Source organism: Thermobia domestica, chromosome 14 (genome assembly GCF_964235325.1).
Source record: "Thermobia domestica chromosome 14, izTheDome1.hap1.1, whole genome shotgun sequence".
Lineage (NCBI taxonomy): Eukaryota > Metazoa > Arthropoda > Insecta > Zygentoma > Lepismatidae > Thermobia > Thermobia domestica.
Window position 1 is genome coordinate 3,646,576 of NC_137467.1, and position 20,710 is coordinate 3,667,285.

Here is a 20,710-nt window from a genome sequence, read left to right on the forward strand (position 1 = left end):
AACCACTGTAAAATTAACCTTTTATATGTTTCGAAGTTACTTTCATCTTTGATTCGGAGTGGGAGTTCACTATAGATCTTCGGAGCTCTGTAATATGTTTGGTATTGAGTTATATATTTACTCGTTGCTTTAATTTCTAAATGTTTGTTTGTCACATTTCTGGTTATATATGTATGTTTTATTACTTCCCATTTGTTTCTATTCTTTTTAACATATATTAATACCTTCTGCAAATATAATTTTGAAAGTGGTAATACTGAGAATTGGTCATAGAGTCTATCTAGTCTACTTTCAAGTCCCTTTTTTAAATATATTCTTACAATATTATTTTGCTGAACAATCAGAGGTTTTAAATGAGTAGGGTAAGCAGCTCCCCAAATTAATATACCATATGTAAGTATACTATTTACAAGAGCATAATATATGGTTCGTAATATTTTTATGATTACAATGTTTCGTAATTGAACAAATTTATATAATAATTTTCTTAGTATTGTGGCGATATGTGTAATCTGAGAAGACCATTTTAGATGCTTATCAATAAATATACTTAAGTATTTTACTTTATTTTCACTAATAAGAGGACTACAGTTACATTTTTCAGTATTTTAACAATAATGTAATTTTAGTGACATGTTTTCTGCTGTCCTGTTAAAGTTGGTGAAAATGTTATATACGTGTTTTTTTTTTTTTTTTCAGCATTTAATACTAACATGATTATCAAGCAAATTGGTTTACTTTCTTCATTTCTGCTTCAGTTTTCTTGAATACATCTGTCCATGTTTTACCAGTAAATATAAGTGAAGTATCATCAGCAAATGATTGTATATGCCCGTCCATGATTTTTAAATTACACAAATCATTTATATAAATTAAAAATAATATTGGGCCAAATACAGTTCCTTGAGGGACTCCTTGTTTTACATATAAATAATTGCTTTGAAAATTACCTATTTGGACGGCCTGTTTTCTGTCTTTCAAATAACTGTTAAACCAAGATATTGATATACCCCTTATTCCACATCTTTCTAGTTTATTTAAGAGAATTTTGTGTGATATTGTGTCGAATGCTTTAGCTAGGTCTAGGAAAACTGCAATTACATTTTCAGCTTTATCAACATTTTTACAAACAATCTCTATTAAATTGTATACCGCAACTGATGTACTTTTATCTTTTTGAAATCCATATTGATTTGAAGAAAAGAATTTATTTTGTTCAAGGAAATTAACTAATCTTCTCTTCATACATTTTTCTAACAGTTTAGCACAGTTATTGAGGATTGATATAGGTCTATAGTTATTAGGATCAGCCTTTGAGCCTTTTTTATATATAGGTTTTATTACAGCAGTCTTAAAATCATCAGGAAATACACCTGTTTCTAAGCTTAGATTAAACATATACTGCTAAGGTTTTAATATATTTGAATTCGTATGTTTCAATACACTTGCTGATTATCCATCTATACCAGATGTTGTTTTTGGTGATAATTCATTTATGAAGCGTTTAATTTCCTGTTCAGTGATTGGAGTGAAGAATATAGAGTTTACTACTTTAGTTTGGGAATTCAAATTAAAATTTATTTTATCATCAATCTCTTTGTTAACTATTTTTTTGCCAACATTAAAAAATGCTCATTAAAACTTTCAACTATTAACATTGGATCACGTTCAAACGTTACTAGACGATTTTTAGTGTTTAATTCATTTATTTCTACATATTTTTTTGTCATTTTTATCTATAATATCTGTTATTACCTTCCATAATTTACTAACATTGTTATTAGATGATGTAATTTGTTTTCTATAGTAGTCATTTTTAACTTCTTTTATTAATTGTGTAAGTTTATTTCTATGCCTTCTGTAATATTCCTTAAATTCTAAATCGTTTTGTTATTTTCTTTTATTACTAAACGACTTAATCTCTCTTTCTCTTACAGAATTGACTAATCCTTTTGTTATCCGTGGTTTTATTATGCGATATTTACTACTTACTTTTTTTATTTTTATTGTTAATACGTGAATTACTTATACCGGTACAGTTTTTCATTATTTGAATGAAATTCGAAATTGCAATATTAACACAATTACTGTGTATTACCAGATTCCAGCTACATTTTTTCAATTCTTCATTTAATAAAGTATAATCTAAAATTGTTGTTTCATATAATATTTTTTGCCTCTTTTGCATTGTAATGGGAACATTTATACTAGTGAGAAAGTGGCTAGTTATACTTGTTTGCAACACAGCTGATGTGACATTCAGTGGACTTTGGTACTTTAAAAATATATGATCTATACAAGTCTTACTATATTCTGTAACTCTAGTGGGTAGTTTATTTATGCACTACGTTTATTTTTTACGTAGTATTTAGATTGTATCCTGGTTCTTAATCAACTAATTTTCAAATAATTCACACGTTTTATCACTGTCTTAACTGATTTTAATACTCAATCATGAGAAGCGTAAATAATGCACCTTTTACATATTTAACAAGATGTCTACACACATACACTTACATTTATTATGTTTCCATAGCAACTACCCTTTTTTTTTAGTTGACGATTACAAAATAATCTACCGATATCTCTGTGTATCTTTCTTTTCTTTATATATATTACTGCTCAAATAATTCGCCTCTGATCCTTTTTATAAGATGGTACAGATTGCTAATGCTACATACAACGTTATCGTTGTATAAATGTCGTCCGGACGGTACTTCCGTAATAGTTTTGCTATGAAGGAAAGAACCCTAAGTTGAAGATTATAAAGCACCTATCTTTTGAATAGCCCTCGTATAAACTTAATATCACTTTTAACACAAATATTTTACTCTTCCATTTATATATATAACATATTATAACATTACATTTTTTAAAAATATATTTATCAATATATCAATATACTAAGAACGTCGATTTGCAATTATTGTAGATGAGACTATTCAAAAATTAAACATAACTGATAGTTTCTTTAAGGGTACTGATTAACTATTCCTTCATGTACAAACAAAGACCTTGATAGTACTAAATATTGGTAGGATCAGAAGGCAACAAAATTATAACATATAAACACATTGATGATTATCATTTAATACATTAGTAAGCTCTGAAAAATTAAGAAATTCGATATTCATTATTCTTATTCTTTCTATATAATAAGTTGCATCTATTTTATATATCTGTCATAACCTTCATACGTTTACATTAAAATTATGATCTTTTATTCTTGAATGTTTATAATATTCGTATAAGTAATTATGAGAGAACTTACAAAAGACATGAAACAGATTAACATTTCCTCAATTAATGCTATAAAAGGAAATTGCAACAAATCTATAAGGAACAAATTCAATAGTATTTTCACTTGGTTGCCATAAATTAATTTCGTCAATATTCCGTAAATGATTCACTTTTTACATATTTAACAAGATATTTCACAATTACATATGTTTTTAACGTACATTTTAATAATAAATTGAATGAAGAACACATTAACCATAGACGTAAGCAAAGGTCAATCTAATACAAGTCCGTCGGACGCCTTTTTAATAGTTCAAGTTATACGTTCAACGGGCGCATTTAAGCAACATTGTATAGCACAATCTTGTGTACGTTCTTGTCTTTCGCAGGATGTTACCATATTTTGATTCCTATTTACAGAATTCCTGCCATCTGCAAACCGATTTTGTGAAAATCGGCGATGATTATCGTTCCTACTGAAATTCCTGTTGCTATTTCTAAAATTCCTAGCTCCGTTTCTGTGATTAGGTTGCGTTCGATTACCAGTACCATTATAGCCATTCATTCTATTATTAAAACTATGGACATTGGAATTATTTTCAGGTTGTACATTTATATTACGAACAGAAGCATATTGTGTCTGATTACGTCCAGAATTACCCTGACCTCTATCCTGTATTCTATTGTTATTCTGTACTGCCGACTGACTTTCATAATTTTGGACAAGAATAATTAGGTGATTAAAGTTGATGCACTGCGCCGACATTAACAATTGTTGTAATCGAAATGGCAATAAGATTCTAATAGAAGCTATAATTCAGGATTCCGGATGACTTGGATTTAGTGATTTTAACTCGTTATATGTAGATACTACAAATTCCGTAATGCTCCTGTGTAATCCAGGGTTCTTTGGATTGAAATGTTTCGTTCGCAAGAGGGCATCTCTATTCGCTATCATAAAATCATTTTCATAATTCGATAGTAGAGCATTCTTGAAATCAGAATATGTACGAAGACTACCCTGATAGCTTTGAACCATGTTAAACAGGGTGGTAATAATATATGTGGCAATAATTTTAAAAATTGTGACTCATCTACACCCATGAGTTCACATTCGTCCTCAAATTTTTCAAGAAATCCCCTAGCGGGTATATGTTCCGGTACACCACTAAATTTAGTAAGCGACTTAACTTCGCTGAATCGTAACGGTTTACCTGTATTAGTCTTCATACATCTGTTGGAGTTATGTTTCCGCCGGGATGATTGCCTCACTCTTCTTTCTCTATCAGTACTCTCTTCACAGCTCGAAGATTCATTAACTTCCAAAATTGGTCTGGGATGGCGAGTAGGTTCACAACCAGTAGATGTAGGATGCACCACATTCATGTATCCATCACCCTGAAATGCACTTTCGGGAATACATTTCTCTTTGATAAAGTTCACCTCATCTTGCAATAGTTTAATGTGATTAGCGTGAGCATTTATCATTGACTCTATGCCATCTACTGAATCTTGAACTTCCGTGAATCTTTGTGTTACCCTTTCCATTATTTTGTCGTACTGTTCAAATTTGTCTACTATGTGTTGGTTCATCTGACTCAGTTTACGTTGAATAAGATCCCATCTGCTTTCATTACATTGTTCTAATCTTCCTAGCTTTTCATCGAAATCCTTAGTTTGCTGGTTTATCTTCTGGTCTAATTTTTCATCAAAGTGTTGACCTTGTTCCCTAATTTGTTCAGATTGGTTCTGTTGTTGAGCTATTTAATCACTTTTTCGTACTTGATCCTTAATTTGCTCAGATTGGTTCCTAATTTGCTGAGCTAAGTCTCTTAAGATGTCAGTTAAATTTTCGCTAGAATTCATTTCTGGATTCATACTCTGATCATCAGTTATGTCTCTATCTGTTGCACTCATTACAGTGGCGTCGGAAGTATTTTTCAGCTAGGGGGGCAAACTGATTTTGAATTACTGTCTTCAAAATAGACGTGGGAATGTGACATAGGTACGATAATACGAATATATGATCGTAATGTAACATGGTTGGACAATAATAATAATAATAATAATAATAATAATAATAATAATAATAATAATAATAATAATAATAATAATAATAATAATAATAATAATAATATAATGCAGCTATAAACAGTTTCATGAGGGTAAAATTTCCATCTACAAGCATCTTGGTTTACATCTTTAAGATGAATAAATCCACTGCCAGTTTTGTGCTGGATTTTCGTATGGTGCAAACATTTTCAACCATTTAAATCACAGTTAAAAACATATAAAATACTAAAAATTGTACTACTTACAAAAAATACCTGTTTGTAACTACAATTTTTACCATTTTATATGCATATTTTTAACTGTGTTGGAAATGCCCATACGGACATTGTTCGGACAGTGGAGTCCACTTTTCTAATGTGCTATGAATTTGTCTGCAGCCTTTTTCCAGTTCTTAAACCCTATTGCGAGAAAAGTCAATTCAGGTCGTTACATCAGCATTTTACCTGTCAAATAATATGCCTTATACAATCAAAACACAAAACATAACTTCTGACTATCATAATGTAACCAGGGAATGTATGAAACCATTCCTCGCGACAAGATCGGCGTGCAGTTTGTGCAAAAATTGAAATCCTTAGTCGGCTGAGTTTTATTTTCTAAAACAAGAATTTCGAACTTTTTCCCTTGATCGATTACACAAGATCTTCCGTCAAGTTCTTTAGACAAGTCTTGTGTGGGAGTGTTGGGGGAATTTGTCGCCAATTTGGCTGACGCTTTGCTTAATTTGCTGCTTGGACGTGCTCGTGGAATCCGGTACTTCAAATCAGGCACATTGCAGAGAATTCTGAAATGTATTTTGTTGTGAACTTTCTCTATAGCACTGGAAAAAAGATATTAAATTTTAAACAAGAAAGTAGAACTTTACATATTGTTTCTTCTGTGAAACAGATAAGTGTTTAGCTTTACTGATGTTAAATTTGTAAAAAATATTGAACGTTGCAAAAAAAAAAAAAAAAAAAAAAAAAAAAAAAAGATGGTGAAGTTCTTTCATAAACACCAGGAAGACTTGTATTTTTCGATACTTTCTTTGTTGATATATTAATATTAACCGTGTGTCAAGAAGGGTTCTTTTTCGGTTAGACATAAAGCAAGGAATAAAGTAAGGAACACATGTGTAAAATATGTATTTCCTTGCATCTCTACATAAACAGCAAACGATTTAGTAACGCAAAGTTAACTCTTTTATTTCAATGTCAGACTGATTTACAGGTTTCAGCACTCTCTCCTACATGGCCTAAGTGAACGTTATGTGATTAGGGTACTTAGGGGCTTCAAGCGGATCTTTAATGCATAACTGAGTACTCCTTCTGAGAATCTTAGCCAGTGTTCATTTTTTTTTCTGTTGTGCTGGTAAAAGAACACAAAACCAAAGATAAAAGAATCGAAGCACAAATGTGACGTGAACCAAAATTTCAACTCTGTAAATAATAATTGCTCGTTATTGACTTTGTGGAGCTGATAAACTAATAATAATAATGCTTACAATATTGTATAATCACAAACCATTGGGTTCACAGCAAACAGAAAACTATACAGAGAAATATCTATATTTTGATTTTAAATCCAAGAAATTAAACATAAAGAAAACGTTTCTACCCTGTTTTAAAATTTAGAAGAGGTGTCGCATTTGTTTAAAAAAAAATATTGTTTATTTAGTGTATCTTTTCAGGAGTAAAAGTGAGGGGGAACGCGAAGAGACGCTGTCTCCCCACCTTATGTACGGCATCCCCCCAGTTCCTAAAAAATTACAATGTGCAAATATAGTCAGGGGATGGCGTGACGTCATGCCGCTACCTACCGTCCCTTACCTTCTCAGATCCAATTTTACCCCTGGGGTAATATGAAGAAAATAAATTGATTGTTACATATAGGACACTCTGTGCTTCAAAACATTATACAGTATTTGCATAAAAAAAAAGGCACAGAAACATGGAGAAAACAAAATTCATGAAAGAGGAAAACCAAAACAAACAGTATTATTACACCAAAGCGGCTGGTCACTAACTCAACTACAAACAAGTATACTGAACTGTATAATTCCTAAATCTTACGATATTCTTTGAAAACCATCTGTACTGTATATACGTACGGGATGGAAATTTCTGATTCCCACCTTCTTGTTTCTTTTAGTTCAATATACAGAATAGTCGGGATTTCGGGGGAATTCCGGACCCCCAGGACCCACCCCCGCATACATCCTTGTCGGAAGTGTCCTTGCTGACGTTTGTGAACGTGTCCCCTCTTCAAGTAAGAACGTCTTAAATACTGTCATTCGTTAGTACCGTACTTACAAGGGATACATTTTTCCTCACTATAAAACTAACTGCACTCTGCATATTCGTTTGTAAGAATAATTTAAATTTATAGAAAATATATTTAAACGTTCTGTTACACATTTAAACTATTATCTTTTTTAAACTTTAACATCTCAATCAACGACTCATTTCATATTGCAGACTTACGACTACTTAAGCAACAATTCTTAAAGAATTTACTGTGTTTTGAGAATGTACACCAATGGAAAGAAAGAGAATTTTCAATTCTTTTTCCTAAGTCTTTCTGTCTAATGTGGGGTGAGAAAATGCGCCCGTTCTCATGTCTCAAAGAGAAAGATGAATCTGGAATAGAGAATGTTTTCACACTACCATCAAGAAAAAAAAAGTTCATATAATCACTTTTATCTGGTATTTTTAAAGTCTCAAAGTGGAGGGGCAAAACGAGTATCTTGCCCTCCATGAAAATTTCAGGGGGGGCAGCTGCCCCCCTTGCCCCTCCGGTTCCGGCGCCCCTGACTCATTACAATATTTCGGTTAATCACCTTACCGCTTCTCAAAATGGTAACACTAATGTCACGTTGAATGTTAGCCGTTTTTACTATCCTTCGAAACGACACTTTTTTTTTTTTTTTTATCTCCCGGTGTTGAGGCACCACTTATTTTACTACGTTTATTTTTTACATAGTATTTAGATTGTATCCTGGTTCTTAATGAACTAATTTTCAAATAATTCACACGTTTTATCACTGTCTTAACTGATTTTAATACTCAATCATGAGAAGCGTAAATAATCCACCTTTTACATATTTAACAAGATGTCTACACACATACACTTACATTTATTATGTTTCCATAGCAACTACCCTTTTTTTTTAGTTGACGATTACAAAATAATCTACCGATATCTCTGTGTATCTTTCTTTTCTTTATATATATTACTGCTCAAATAATTCGCCTCTGATCCTTTTTATAAGATGGTACAGACTGCTAATGCTATATACAACGTTACCGTTGTAACTTAATTATCTAGATTGACATCACCTAAAAGCAAAGAGCAAGTTGATGAATTTTTAAGGTCATTATTTAGTGATTGTAGAGATGCTTTCTCATCACCACTTGGAGTGCGATATATAGCTATTATGATACAACCTTCTGCATTGTTTAAATGTAAGCGCATTCCAGTGGCGTCAGCAAGATTCAGTTCCGTTACCTTGTCAATGTCAACTTGCTCGTTTACAAATATCGTGAAACCATCTGCATGTGTTAAAGACCTATTTGTATAATAACAGCGATATTCGTTTATGTTATGTTACAAGTTGCTTCATTTTTCCATATTTCTGTTAAGACAATTATATCTACATTTATAGCAATATTTTGTAACAATACTAAAAATTCATATATTTTTTTTCTAACACTTCTAATATTCAATTGAATAATCGTGATTCCTGTGTTATCACTAAGTAATTCATTAAAAGAGTCCTTATTATTACAGACGTTAGTGTCTATATTTTGTATAAGAAGATTTCATTAATTACCTGTTCCATCTTGAGTTATGTTGACAGTCCTGTTGAGCCACTTAGTTTTGCATATTTTGTAGATCTTCTAGCTTTTAGATATGTTTCACTCGGAATGTTTCGTCTTTCCTTAGAAGCACTTTCCTTAGAAGCAAATTAATAAGTAAAGTTTTTGATAATGCTTGACAGTGTTTTTGGATTTTAAAATGCCATAATGAAAATACGTTTTAAATATATATTTTAACAGAAGGCTTTGAAGATATCCGAAATTTCATGGAAGACATGTGGCAAACCGTCAGACCCTGTGAAAATTCAGCGACTGCACATAACGCCCGATCCATTGAAATTGCCCAATACCATCAGCATCAAATTTATGGCCAAAGTTGGGACGAACATTTTTGCTCCAGTTCAGGTAGGTTGATAATTTGTATCTTTTTCTTTGATGACAAATTCTGTTTTTAAGATGTTCTACTTGTTTTAACAAATAACTGAAGAAAACGTAAAACTGGATTTTTTAGTATTTAGCAAGGGTTTAGAAAAGAAATTAAACTTTTTTTTTTTTTTTTGGCATATAACGATACTTTTGTCTCTTACAAAGGGTAGAATTAAGCTATGGCAATATAGAACACACTAAAGAATAGACAAATGTATAAGCTATCTTGCTTAGCGAAGTGGGCCATAATTACTCATCTAGTTGATGTATTCAGGGTGACATTAGAAATAATCGACTGGTCTTTCGTTAGACGGCACGAATAGTCAGCCTGCTGCAATGTCGTCCGTGGTTAAAATCCCTTCTGATTTGATTTCATTTACGGTATTAATAATCTCGTAGACCATATTATGGCGGCACCGAAATTAAAAAAAAAAAACGGATGAAGAGAATCAGACGAAATATCAGCATGAGACTAACGAAAAAAAAAAAAATGAAATGAAACCTAGGTTTTATATTCCATAAACATCTTATTTGGAAACAGCATATTCAAACAGCCACAACTACGAGCAGTAGCGTACGCAGGAATTTATTTCGGGGAATCCAAACTCAATATAAGGATATTTTATATTAAAATTCTTAAAATTGCCCCTAAAATTAGGCTAAATTTACATAAAAGTCGAAATTTCGGGGGGGTCCGGACCCCCAGGACCCACCCGCTGCGTACGTCCCTGATCACGGGCGTCGATAAAAGCGGGACGTGTCCCCCCAATATTTGTAAAAATTGTTTTCGTCCTACCCCAAGATTTCAAGTATCTTAGGTGAACTATGACTCAAAACAGGCTCAACCATGTAGCAGTTTGCTACGTTCACAAAACAATGTTAGACCAAGTGGATATGAAAATAGTGACCCAAAAAGTTGTTTCCAGTTATGAAAAAGGCAGGCAGTTTGTGGTCCTATGAAGATGGAAGTAATAGATTGTAAAGCAACAAGCTTTTTTTAAGATAAAGAGTAGTAAAACGAGTTTACTGGAAAAAAAAAAATACATAATTTTTAACTATACATTGTTGAGCCTATTTTACATTGTTGAGCCTAATTAGGCTTTTAGGCCTAAAACCTGTTTTCAAAACTTTATTGCTTCTGAGCAGGGGCGGATCCCAGAAGAGATTTTTTTTTCTTATTTTATATATAAATAAAACCCATCCCAGAGTTTGGAGCTCTTAAAGGTAGCTCTAAGTAGCAGTAGTACCACCCACCGCCCCCCCCCCCAGAAGTCCGTCCTGGATCCGCCCCTGCTTCTGAGTATTCACTTTACACTACCTTTTATCATTTTGTTTTTGACATACACTTGGTGTCATTTAAAAATAACTAAAATTGTAAAACAAGGTTGAATTTTACTGGGATAAACAAACAAGTTTGTGTGTTTTTAGTACCACATTTTCAAAAAAAAAAATAAATAAATAAATAAAATAAAATAAAATAAATAAAATAAAATAAAAATAAAAATAAAAACGCTAGACTATCAAAGGTAAAAATAAAACACAAAATCTTCTAAGTTTTGTTTGCTTTTTAAGTCAAAAATACTTTAAAATGCAACGTAGGAAGACTCTTTTTTAAATTCTCTTGGGGGACCGCTTTACTGTTGGTATTACAATACATTCCTCTTCCCGTCGGTAGTCGCCCCACAAAGTTTATATGTTGCTGATGCCAGGAGCCACGACTAAGGCCTATATTAGGCTAAACTCATTAAAGTGTCTCATCGGAACGTCCTGGGAGCTCAAACCACACACAATTCACAATACATACAAGACTTCCCTACGCTCCACGTTGACTTACGGGTATGTTGCATGGATTGTTGCTTCATACTCCTCTTACGAGAAGCTTTCCGTGTTAGAGCGACATGCTTTTCATAGGTTATATACCAAAGTACAACAACTATCATTTTCTTCGTCACGACGTTCCATCTCTACGGAGGCACAGCTATTGGTATTCGGTAAGGTCTTATTTAACGTGCAGTTTCTGTCCTACCTGCACTTCACCTTCCCGAACACATCACGATTGTCCATTTCAGAGGCCACACAATTACCTTTGTCCAGGGAAAGCTTTCAATTGTGATTTCTTCTGGTACATTGATATCAACTTCTGGCATTATATTGTCATGGATGATCTCAATTTCCATAGTCGATCACAACGTGGCAAACACCACGTTCTAGATTTTCTTCAAAATGGAACAGAGTTAATAAGAAATTTATATACCAAGTTTCATTTTCTTAAATTCCGAGACTCGTGAAATACATTTTTTTTTTTTTACATATATTTCAAACCTCTGTTCACTCTTTTTAGAATAAGTATTTTAATTAAAGTAAAGTGACGATTAAAAAACCCGGCTCAAGGGCTGTTATATCATAACTAAGTTTGAAGCTTCATTTAAAACGGTTCAGCCTCTTTTTTGGAATTATGAGCCAGACAATGTCGATTTCAATTTAACTGAAATTTTCTAAATGTGGATAATATCAAGACAAAATCTAAAAACTCCTTTAATAAACACCGACAAATAAAAAGAAGTATACATTAAAAATAGAAAATAAAAGAAAGAAAAAGAGTAAAAATGTAAATTATTCTTACGTAGAAAACCTTGAGATCTTAATATTTTTTTAAAATCAACATTTATAATGAGATTGACTCTTGATACTTCCATATAACTAACAATCAAATTTTTCCGTCTTAACATACTAACAATCTTGCAATTTTAAAATCGTATCAATTCCCTTTATTTCATTTATTTCCCTTGAATTGTCATCCGGACATCCGAATCAAACCTAGTCCATTCGACAACATAACAAAAAATATTGTAAAGTACCCAAAATCCTTACGTGTGTTTGTCTAATTTACGTTGTTTATTATAAAACAAGGAAGTGATATTCATACTGCTTAGAAAAAAATAAAAACAGATAACGTCGGCATCACACCACAATTATAGGAAGTTTTCCTATACAGAAATAAGGAAGTAAGAGATTGCAGAAAGAGACCTGAGCTAAGCTCTACGCCACAACCAGGAAGCACCTGAATCCCGGAAAGGGGTTGTGCTGGTTGAGGACGGAGACTAGACTCGGGGAGTTGTAATTAAGATTGGAGAGTGGAAGGACATCGTTTGGAGTTGATCAGAGCTGAGCTACCTGTGAGTACTGCATCTATTTACGATGTAAGAAAATCATAAAGGTTAAGTCTGCACCATTACGATGTAGTAGATTTCTATAGTTAAGACCATTTCGAATCCTAATAAATTGTGGTGTGATGCCGACGTTATCTGTTTTTATTTTTTTCTAAGCAGTATGACTATAACTTCCTTGTTTTATAATAAACAACATAAATTAGACAAACACACGTAAGGATTTTGGGTACTTTACAATATGTTCATGCACAAAAAAATTAGCTGCCATGGACAACGGAGAATGTCCCTGGAGTCCATTAACCCTGTTAGTACAGTATTGTGTCGTACCTTATAAATGGAGATGTTTCTCTATTTTAAAAGTAATGAGACTTTACTAATTTAAATGGTTAAATGATTAAGGAAATGATGAGGGTAATATTCTAGCTAAAGTACTTTAATTGACAGGATGGCCCAAAAGTAGGTATACAGCCCGGTACTGATCAACTCATTGCTTTTTATATAATTTCTTATTGTTATCCATCAGATAGACTTAGTTTCTTTATTTATTATTTGTTCTTAAAGCCTTTTTACTTATTTTTTAAGCTCGAAACAGCAGTGGCAAATAAACCCATAAACTAGAATGTTATATTTGATCAATGCAGGGGTATATACCTACTTTTGGGCCACCCTGTATATATTGGATACACAAAACAATGATTGATTCAGTGGAAATATATTTAAGGAAACAAAATTCATAATGAAATAACAATAAATTTTGTTTATCGGGATACCATCCTAAATCACAATCAGCCTGGTCAAAATCAAAATATTTTAAAAAGAATATTGAAAGGTAAACTTACGTTATTCCTAAAAAGTAAGCCATTTGAAAGGTGACAAGTAAAGTGCGTCCTATTAGCGAAGTAAGCCAAATCAGGATTACAATCCATGTCATGTGGTTTCTAAGCTCAGTATATATACATAAGAAGACTACACATTTTCACATTCACTTTTATACGTCATCTGTTGTTTACCTTTCAGTGTTCCTGTCTGTTTCTTTTTTTTTTTAAATTTTAATTTTACATACTCAATTTTTTCTTGCTATTATATCTTTTATAAAATTTTAACTTTTTTTTTTTAATATTACAAATAATTGGTCTGAGATCTAACACAGTTGTATTAAACATGACAGTATAAAGAAAATCGTAGACTCGCAGTGAAATAGCTATTGCATCAACGAGAAAAGTTTGTTGTATACCAATACACGCTTTCCCCTCATACCTATTCTGTCTATCAATACAAAATTTGGTACACATATTTCTTATCCCCCACAGTATGTTACGACATACATTTGAATTGTGTGCTTTTATCCGGGGCCACTCCAGAGGGATCCAAACTTGATGGGGAATTTAGTACGTTATGGACCACAATACGTAACACCTCTGGGAAGCGTGTTTCACGCTGAAGAGAATGAACTATAAACTATGCCTTTCCAATGAACAGTGTTGATGCAATAGCTATTTCACTGCGAGTCTGTGATTTTCTTTATAGTAACAAGGTTAATGGGCCCCAGGGACTTACTCCGTTGTCCATGGCACCTAATTTTTGTGCATGAACATATTTTTGTTATGTTTATCGAATGGACTAGGTTTGATTCGAAAGTCCAGAAGACGCGTTCATGTCCATTCCTTGTTAGCATACTTGTGATTTACTTAGCATACTGACAATCTGTGAGACGCAAATTTGCATTTGCTAATAAAGATCTCGAAAAATAGTATGTATTTTGAAAATCGACCTATTATAATATTGTTCTTTATGTCCTGCCAGTGTTTTGGAAACTGTAAATATCTTAAAATTAACCAATTTTGTATTACAGGCACGCATATCAATCAAGAAGTTCGTTGTCGTCACATGGTTTCCGATTCCTTGCATAAACGGAGTTGGTTCCTGTACTTACAATGATGTATGTTCAATGATTCCGTACGAGACTTGCCCACTCTCATTTCTACGGTACAATATGCCTTGTCAGTGTCCAATACGTCAGGTAAGCATACTACAGAAGATAATATAGAACCAAAGTAGCTCTTAACGTAAATAAGTAGTTATAATTACCATCCGTTGTCTTTAGAATAACATATTTTATTTGATATTCTCTCTTCAATTCTTAATTACTATTATAATAAACCATTAATTTAATTGAATTCAGATTTAACAAACAAAATTTGATTAACGTAGCAAATGTAGTTGGGAAGAAGAAACTGTTCAGGTTAAAACTTCGATTAGATGTTTAGAATACCCCGTGACGGATGATATTATATTTACACAGAAAAGCAGTACTACCAAAATTACTTATTTGAGTTGAAATTTCAGCTCCATTCGTGATAACCGTGCACGGGGGTCTTGAAAGGGTCTTTCCTAATAAGATAGTGAAATCGGCCCTTGATCCAAATTGGGTCGCTATTGACCCAAAAGGTTACCCTTGACCTAAAACTACCTCCAAAAATTTTAACCCTCCACCCCCTCCCCTTACCGAATTATCGTATCATACATGCTCAAAATTCAATATTTTTTAATTTTGGTGGGGTGATCGAAAAATTTTGAAAGTTTCACAGATTGTAGATACTATTTAGATGTAAATGTGCAATTTTTTTTCAAAACCATCGATGCGTACTTTATTTTTTTGCGTGTTGAAAATTTCAAAAAATTGTAAAAAACCTTTTGGGGGGGACACGTTGCTGATATTTTGGTTAAAAATTTATTATACCATTAGGTACAATATGTATTTTTTTTCGGGGCCTGAAAGTGATGGCAACATTGTCAAAAATAAATAAAACTGAAAACAAACGTGTTTTTTGCACAGTTTTTCCACCATTTTATTCCCTGAAGCTGAGGGCCCCTTCAAACAATCCTTTGCCAAAGTTGACAATTTTGCTTTCTTTTGCGTCCCTTCCGTTTCTGTTGTTCTTCGGCTGCTTCGATTGGGTTCATTTCGGAATAGAAACACCAAATATATCTCCGTAACAGTGCTTCCACTTCAACGACTCTTGCATAACAAAGTTACACTCAGCTCACGGTAGAGAGCGCCAGTGTGTGCGGCCAGTGAAGCAAGTACTGATAGATACGTTCAGCCGATGCGAAGTTTTTGAGCCCGAAAAAACACGTTTGTATTCAGTTTTATTTATTTTTGACAATGTTGCCATCACTTTCCGGCCCCGAAAAAAATATATGTTGTACCTAACGGTATAACTATTTTTAACCAAAAAATCAGCGACGTGTCCCCCCTAAAAATTTTTCTACAATTTTTTGAAATTTTCAACACGCATAAAAATAAAGAAAATGTGCGATGATTTTGAAAAAAAAAATGCACATACATCTAAATAGTATCTACAATCTGTGAAACTTTCAAACTTTTTGATCACCCCCACCAAAATTTAAAAAATATTGAATTTTGAGCATGTATGATACGATAATTCGGTAAGGGGAGGGGGTGGGGTCAATTTTTTTTAGGTAGTTTTAGGTCAAGCATAACCTTTTGGGTCAATAGCGACCCAATTTGGATCAAGGGCCGATTTCATTATCTTACTAGGAAAGACCCTTTCTAATATCCATGAAGCCTTGTTGAAGTTTGGAGAAAATGTCAGTGAAGAGGAACAGAGGCTAAACATTGACTAAGGTTATCCAGGTTCCCTGATTCTCAGCCAGGAGGGGATAGTAGAAAATGTTATGGAGGATGATGAAAGGCACGACGGTGATAGCGAAGAAGAAGAATCTGTCATGTCTGGTCGTAAGTTATCACAAGATGCCATATGGTCATCATCATCGAATATGTAGACAGATCTTTGGGAAGTGTTGACTTATTATGACCATTTCAGGCAATTGAAATATTTGATTATAAAGAAATAATATTAAATGGTAAAGTAATTAAAAGCATAGGCTCTTTTCACTCTTCTAATGTACAATTATAAGCATTTTTTATGTTACTAATACCATGTGTACAATCCTAACTATACAGGGTGTCTCAAATGTCTCCTGACATAGGGTAACTCTGTTATTATCTGAAAAATGAAATCTTTCAGTTTTACGTCCCACGCTTACGCCAGGTGGGCTAAAGGAGACGGTAATGATGAGAAATGAATGAAATGGTGGAATAAAGAAAGTGGGAGGAAATGGGAGAACTCCGAAAAAACCCACGAGCACAGTGTTTGTCCACCACAAAATCCACACGGTGCGAGCTGGAATCGAATCAGGGACCCCAAGCACCTGTCTGTTATTATTAGAGTTACAATAAAATGTAAGAGGGGAAACCGTCTCCAAATATAATGTTTTCAATCTAAAGTGATTTTTTTTTAAAAAAAAAATCGGACCAGCCATTTGGGCTGTACATTTTTTATATCCAATGTTAAATGAAAATGCAACGTTGCTATTTAGCTGGGACTGGGGGAGGGAAGGACGGATAAACCCTGTATATTCGGAAGATAATACGTTTAATTTTTATATAGGTGGGCAAATTTTGTAAGAGTATGCTGAGTGGGGGCATGTTTGAAATGGGGGCTTGCCATTAACATGTTAGCATAACAGACAGTAACTTCACTCAGTTATGTTGTAGATCCAGGTAAATGGCAAAGTTTCATTTTCATTTTATATTTTGCGCATAGTGTACAGCCCAAACGGTTCGTCCGATTTAAAAAAAAATAATAATAATAATTCACTTTAGATTCAAAACGTCATATTTGGAGACTATCTCCCCTCTTACATTTTGTTGTAGTTCTGATAATAACAGTTATCCTGTGTGAGGGGAGTTTTGAGACACCCTGTATATAAAACTACATGAACTGACATAAAATAATAGGTACTTTCGGTTGACGTGGAAAGTTGAAATTTCACATGATTGTAGACTTTTGGGACTAACCCACAGAAAAATTGCTAAAAGTGAATATTTTTAATTTTTAGGGTCTGTAAAGAGGGATGAAAAATTCGCCATGTTATTTAAATGGTACATTGTTTTGGTCTCATGTTTTAGGTACTTGAAATTGAAGTAAAACCATGAAATTCGGTATGCTTCAATATTTTCGTTAGCGTTACCCAAGTAAGTCATCAAAACTAATATTTCCAATTTTAGAAAGGTTTTATGAGGAACTGAAAAATCTTTTTCCATGTTATTCATTAGACACCTTCTACACCCCAAAATGTTTAGGCACTTCCGGCCGGATTAGAATGACGAAATTTCTCATTATTGTAGCCTTCCAGAACTAACCCATTGGAAAATTGTCAAAAGTGAATATTTTTAGTTTCTAAGGGATCTAAAGGGGGAGTGAAGAAAGTCCCATGTTCTTTAAATGGGCGATTTCTTGGGATATAAAATCTTATCTTTTAGATAGTTGAAATAGTAAAAAGAAACTTGAAATTAGGTAGAATTGTGTGTTTAAGAGGTGCAAAACCATACACACAGAGGCGGGCGAAGCCTCCAGCTAGTCAAAGGATAGTTAATGTTACATATCTACATTATACAGTAAAATTTCAAGTATAATATCCATTTTTTAAAATATTGTTCATAACGTAATTACCGATTTAACGACTTTCAATTTTTAGCAGCTCGACCAGATTGTCAAATTGAAGAAAAGAGGCATGTTACACCATGCGGTCGCATTTCAATTTTAGCATGCTATTTATTATGTTCCCTTTGCTTAACATGCAACCAAAAACTAATGTGCGTGAAGAAAGGGAGATACACACCGCAGAACCGTACACTCCAGAATCTAACCGAATAGAAGTAGAAATTGCTATAAAGAAATTAAAGAAACACAAATCTCCGGGGTAGACGAAATTCTGGCTGAATTAAGTTTAGCTGGAGGCGAAAAATCGTGAAACAAGATACACAAACACATTCTCCTTATCTGGATCAAGGAAGAATTGCTACAAGAGTGGAAAGAATCAATCATTATTCCAATTCAAAGAAAAGCGACAAAACTGACTGTAATAATTATTGAGGCATTTCTCTTCTGTCAACATCCTATAAAATCCTTTCAAATATTCTATTAGCAAGACTGACCCTATACGCAGATGAAATTATTAGAGATTGTCAGTGCGGATTTAGACGAAATCGATCAACTATCAATTGTGAAGGAAAACTAGAGATTACTATCTCATTTCATTGTATTCATTTTATTCTCATAATCTGTGTGTGTTTCAAAAAGTTACAAGTATTTAAATTGTGTACTATAAAAATAAATTCTGAAGAGAAATCCCTCCCTTAAAGTTAAAGTATACTTTCGATGTTATATTTCACCCACAAAACTTTGTCACAATCTTGCTGCATAATTCAAAATACTTTTTTATTGCATTGTTAGTGCATATTAAGTCAGTGTTTCTTTCAGAAACAATGTTCCAGGAAGGCACACTTTTTATTCCGGGAGGGCACTGCTGATATTATTGTATTTATTGTTATATTATAGATGTATTATTTTGGTCTCCTCCTGAGGGACACTTTCAGAGCTAAAGGGGGGCAGTGCCCCCCAAAAACAGGTCTGGAAGAAACACTGTATTAAATGCATATTTTAACATATTTGACAGTACAGTTGCATGCGCATTTCATAAATTTTAAGTGCACAAAAATCCGATGTGTATTTATAAACAGCAACAATATTGAAATTAATTCCGTCAAACTTGCGAGATGAATCCCCAAACGCAAGTTAAATATATAGGGTGTTTTGGAACAACACCGACAACGTTTGGGAGGTGATTCTTGACACCAAGATAAGACAAAAATTATACGCCAACCTGGGTGCATAAATGCTTCCTTTCGGAGTTATAGGCTGCCGAAAACCTGGAAAAATGAAGTTTAAAGGTCCATAGCTGTGGGTCCTAAACTGTGGGACCTACCGTAGTCGGGTCAATACTTCACTTAGGAACTAATATGTGCCCTATCCAAAAATCCATGTTTCAGAATCCTAAGGTACTCTGTACCAATTTTTATAGTGGGAGTTTGGCTACGGACAGATAATTTGAAATACTCACCAACTACCTTCATAAAACTTGTTGCGAAAGTACCACAGGATTCTGAAACATGGATATTTGCATAGGGCACATACTAGTTCCTAAGTGTAGTCTTGACCCGACTATGGTAGGTCCAATAGTTTCGGTGCTATGAATCCTTAAATTTCATTTTTTTTCATGTTTTGGCATCCTATAACTCCGAAAGGAACCATTTGTGCACCCAGATTTGTCTATATTTTTTGTCTTATCTTGGTGAAAGGAATCACCTCCTAAACGTTGTTAGTGTTGTTTCGAAAAACCTTATATATTCGGAACGCTTCAGAAACACGTTCTCAATAACGAATATATATATATATATATATATATTAAGGGGAAAGACTACTAAAAATCATGCAAAAGCTAACCACAAGTTTTGTCCGTTCTTCATAAGTGAAAAGAGATAATGAAATGTATCTTACCACAATAATAGATAATGTTGTTCTAGACCCGAAAATATGAATAGGAAAAATTTTTAGTGTTGCCATCCATAGAAATTACAGTGTGGACAGAATATGAATTACCCAAAAATCTAGGTTAAGGCACGACTTGAAAAATGAACTCAACTGTAATTGATGACTTATCACATTGTCTTGGTTCCGTGTTAACTCCTTTTTAAATAATATTTGTATTTATTTTGTAATAATCAGAAAGTTATTAAAATTACACTTATTAAAAGTTGTTAAAATTGCTCTGTAGTAGCACAGACAACTTGCAAATCACTTGCTGTAAGCGTGAACTGCAAGTCGATTAAGCTTGTATCGAGCTTGATTGGGAAACGTACAAGCGCGCCGAAAACTGGATTCTCGTAACGAAGTCATATGAGAGCAATCTTGTATTCAGTATTCCATACAAGCTTGATGAAAGCGTTACAGAAGTCGTCAAGTCAGTAGCCAACGAACGGGTAGTGATGCTCTGACGTTGTGCGAAAGGTATAAAGCATCGCTTGCAAGTACAACAAAAGGCAGATTGTATCAAAGCATACGCTTCAAGTGCAAG

General features: G+C 33.4%; 1 protein-coding gene across 1 annotated transcript in view; it reads left to right on the forward strand.

Annotated features, from left to right (window-relative positions):
- The window catches only part of LOC145670559 (ganglioside GM2 activator-like), a 38,875-nt gene that overhangs the window by 17,082 nt on the left and 1,083 nt on the right, over positions 1 to 20,710 (forward strand). Inside the window, exons 2-3 of the mRNA XM_081739364.1 lie at positions 9,351 to 9,515; positions 14,559 to 14,726. Coding sequence (XP_081595490.1) covers positions 9,351 to 9,515; positions 14,559 to 14,726 — 333 coding nt within the window. The remainder of the gene's footprint in view (positions 1 to 9,350; positions 9,516 to 14,558; positions 14,727 to 20,710) is intronic.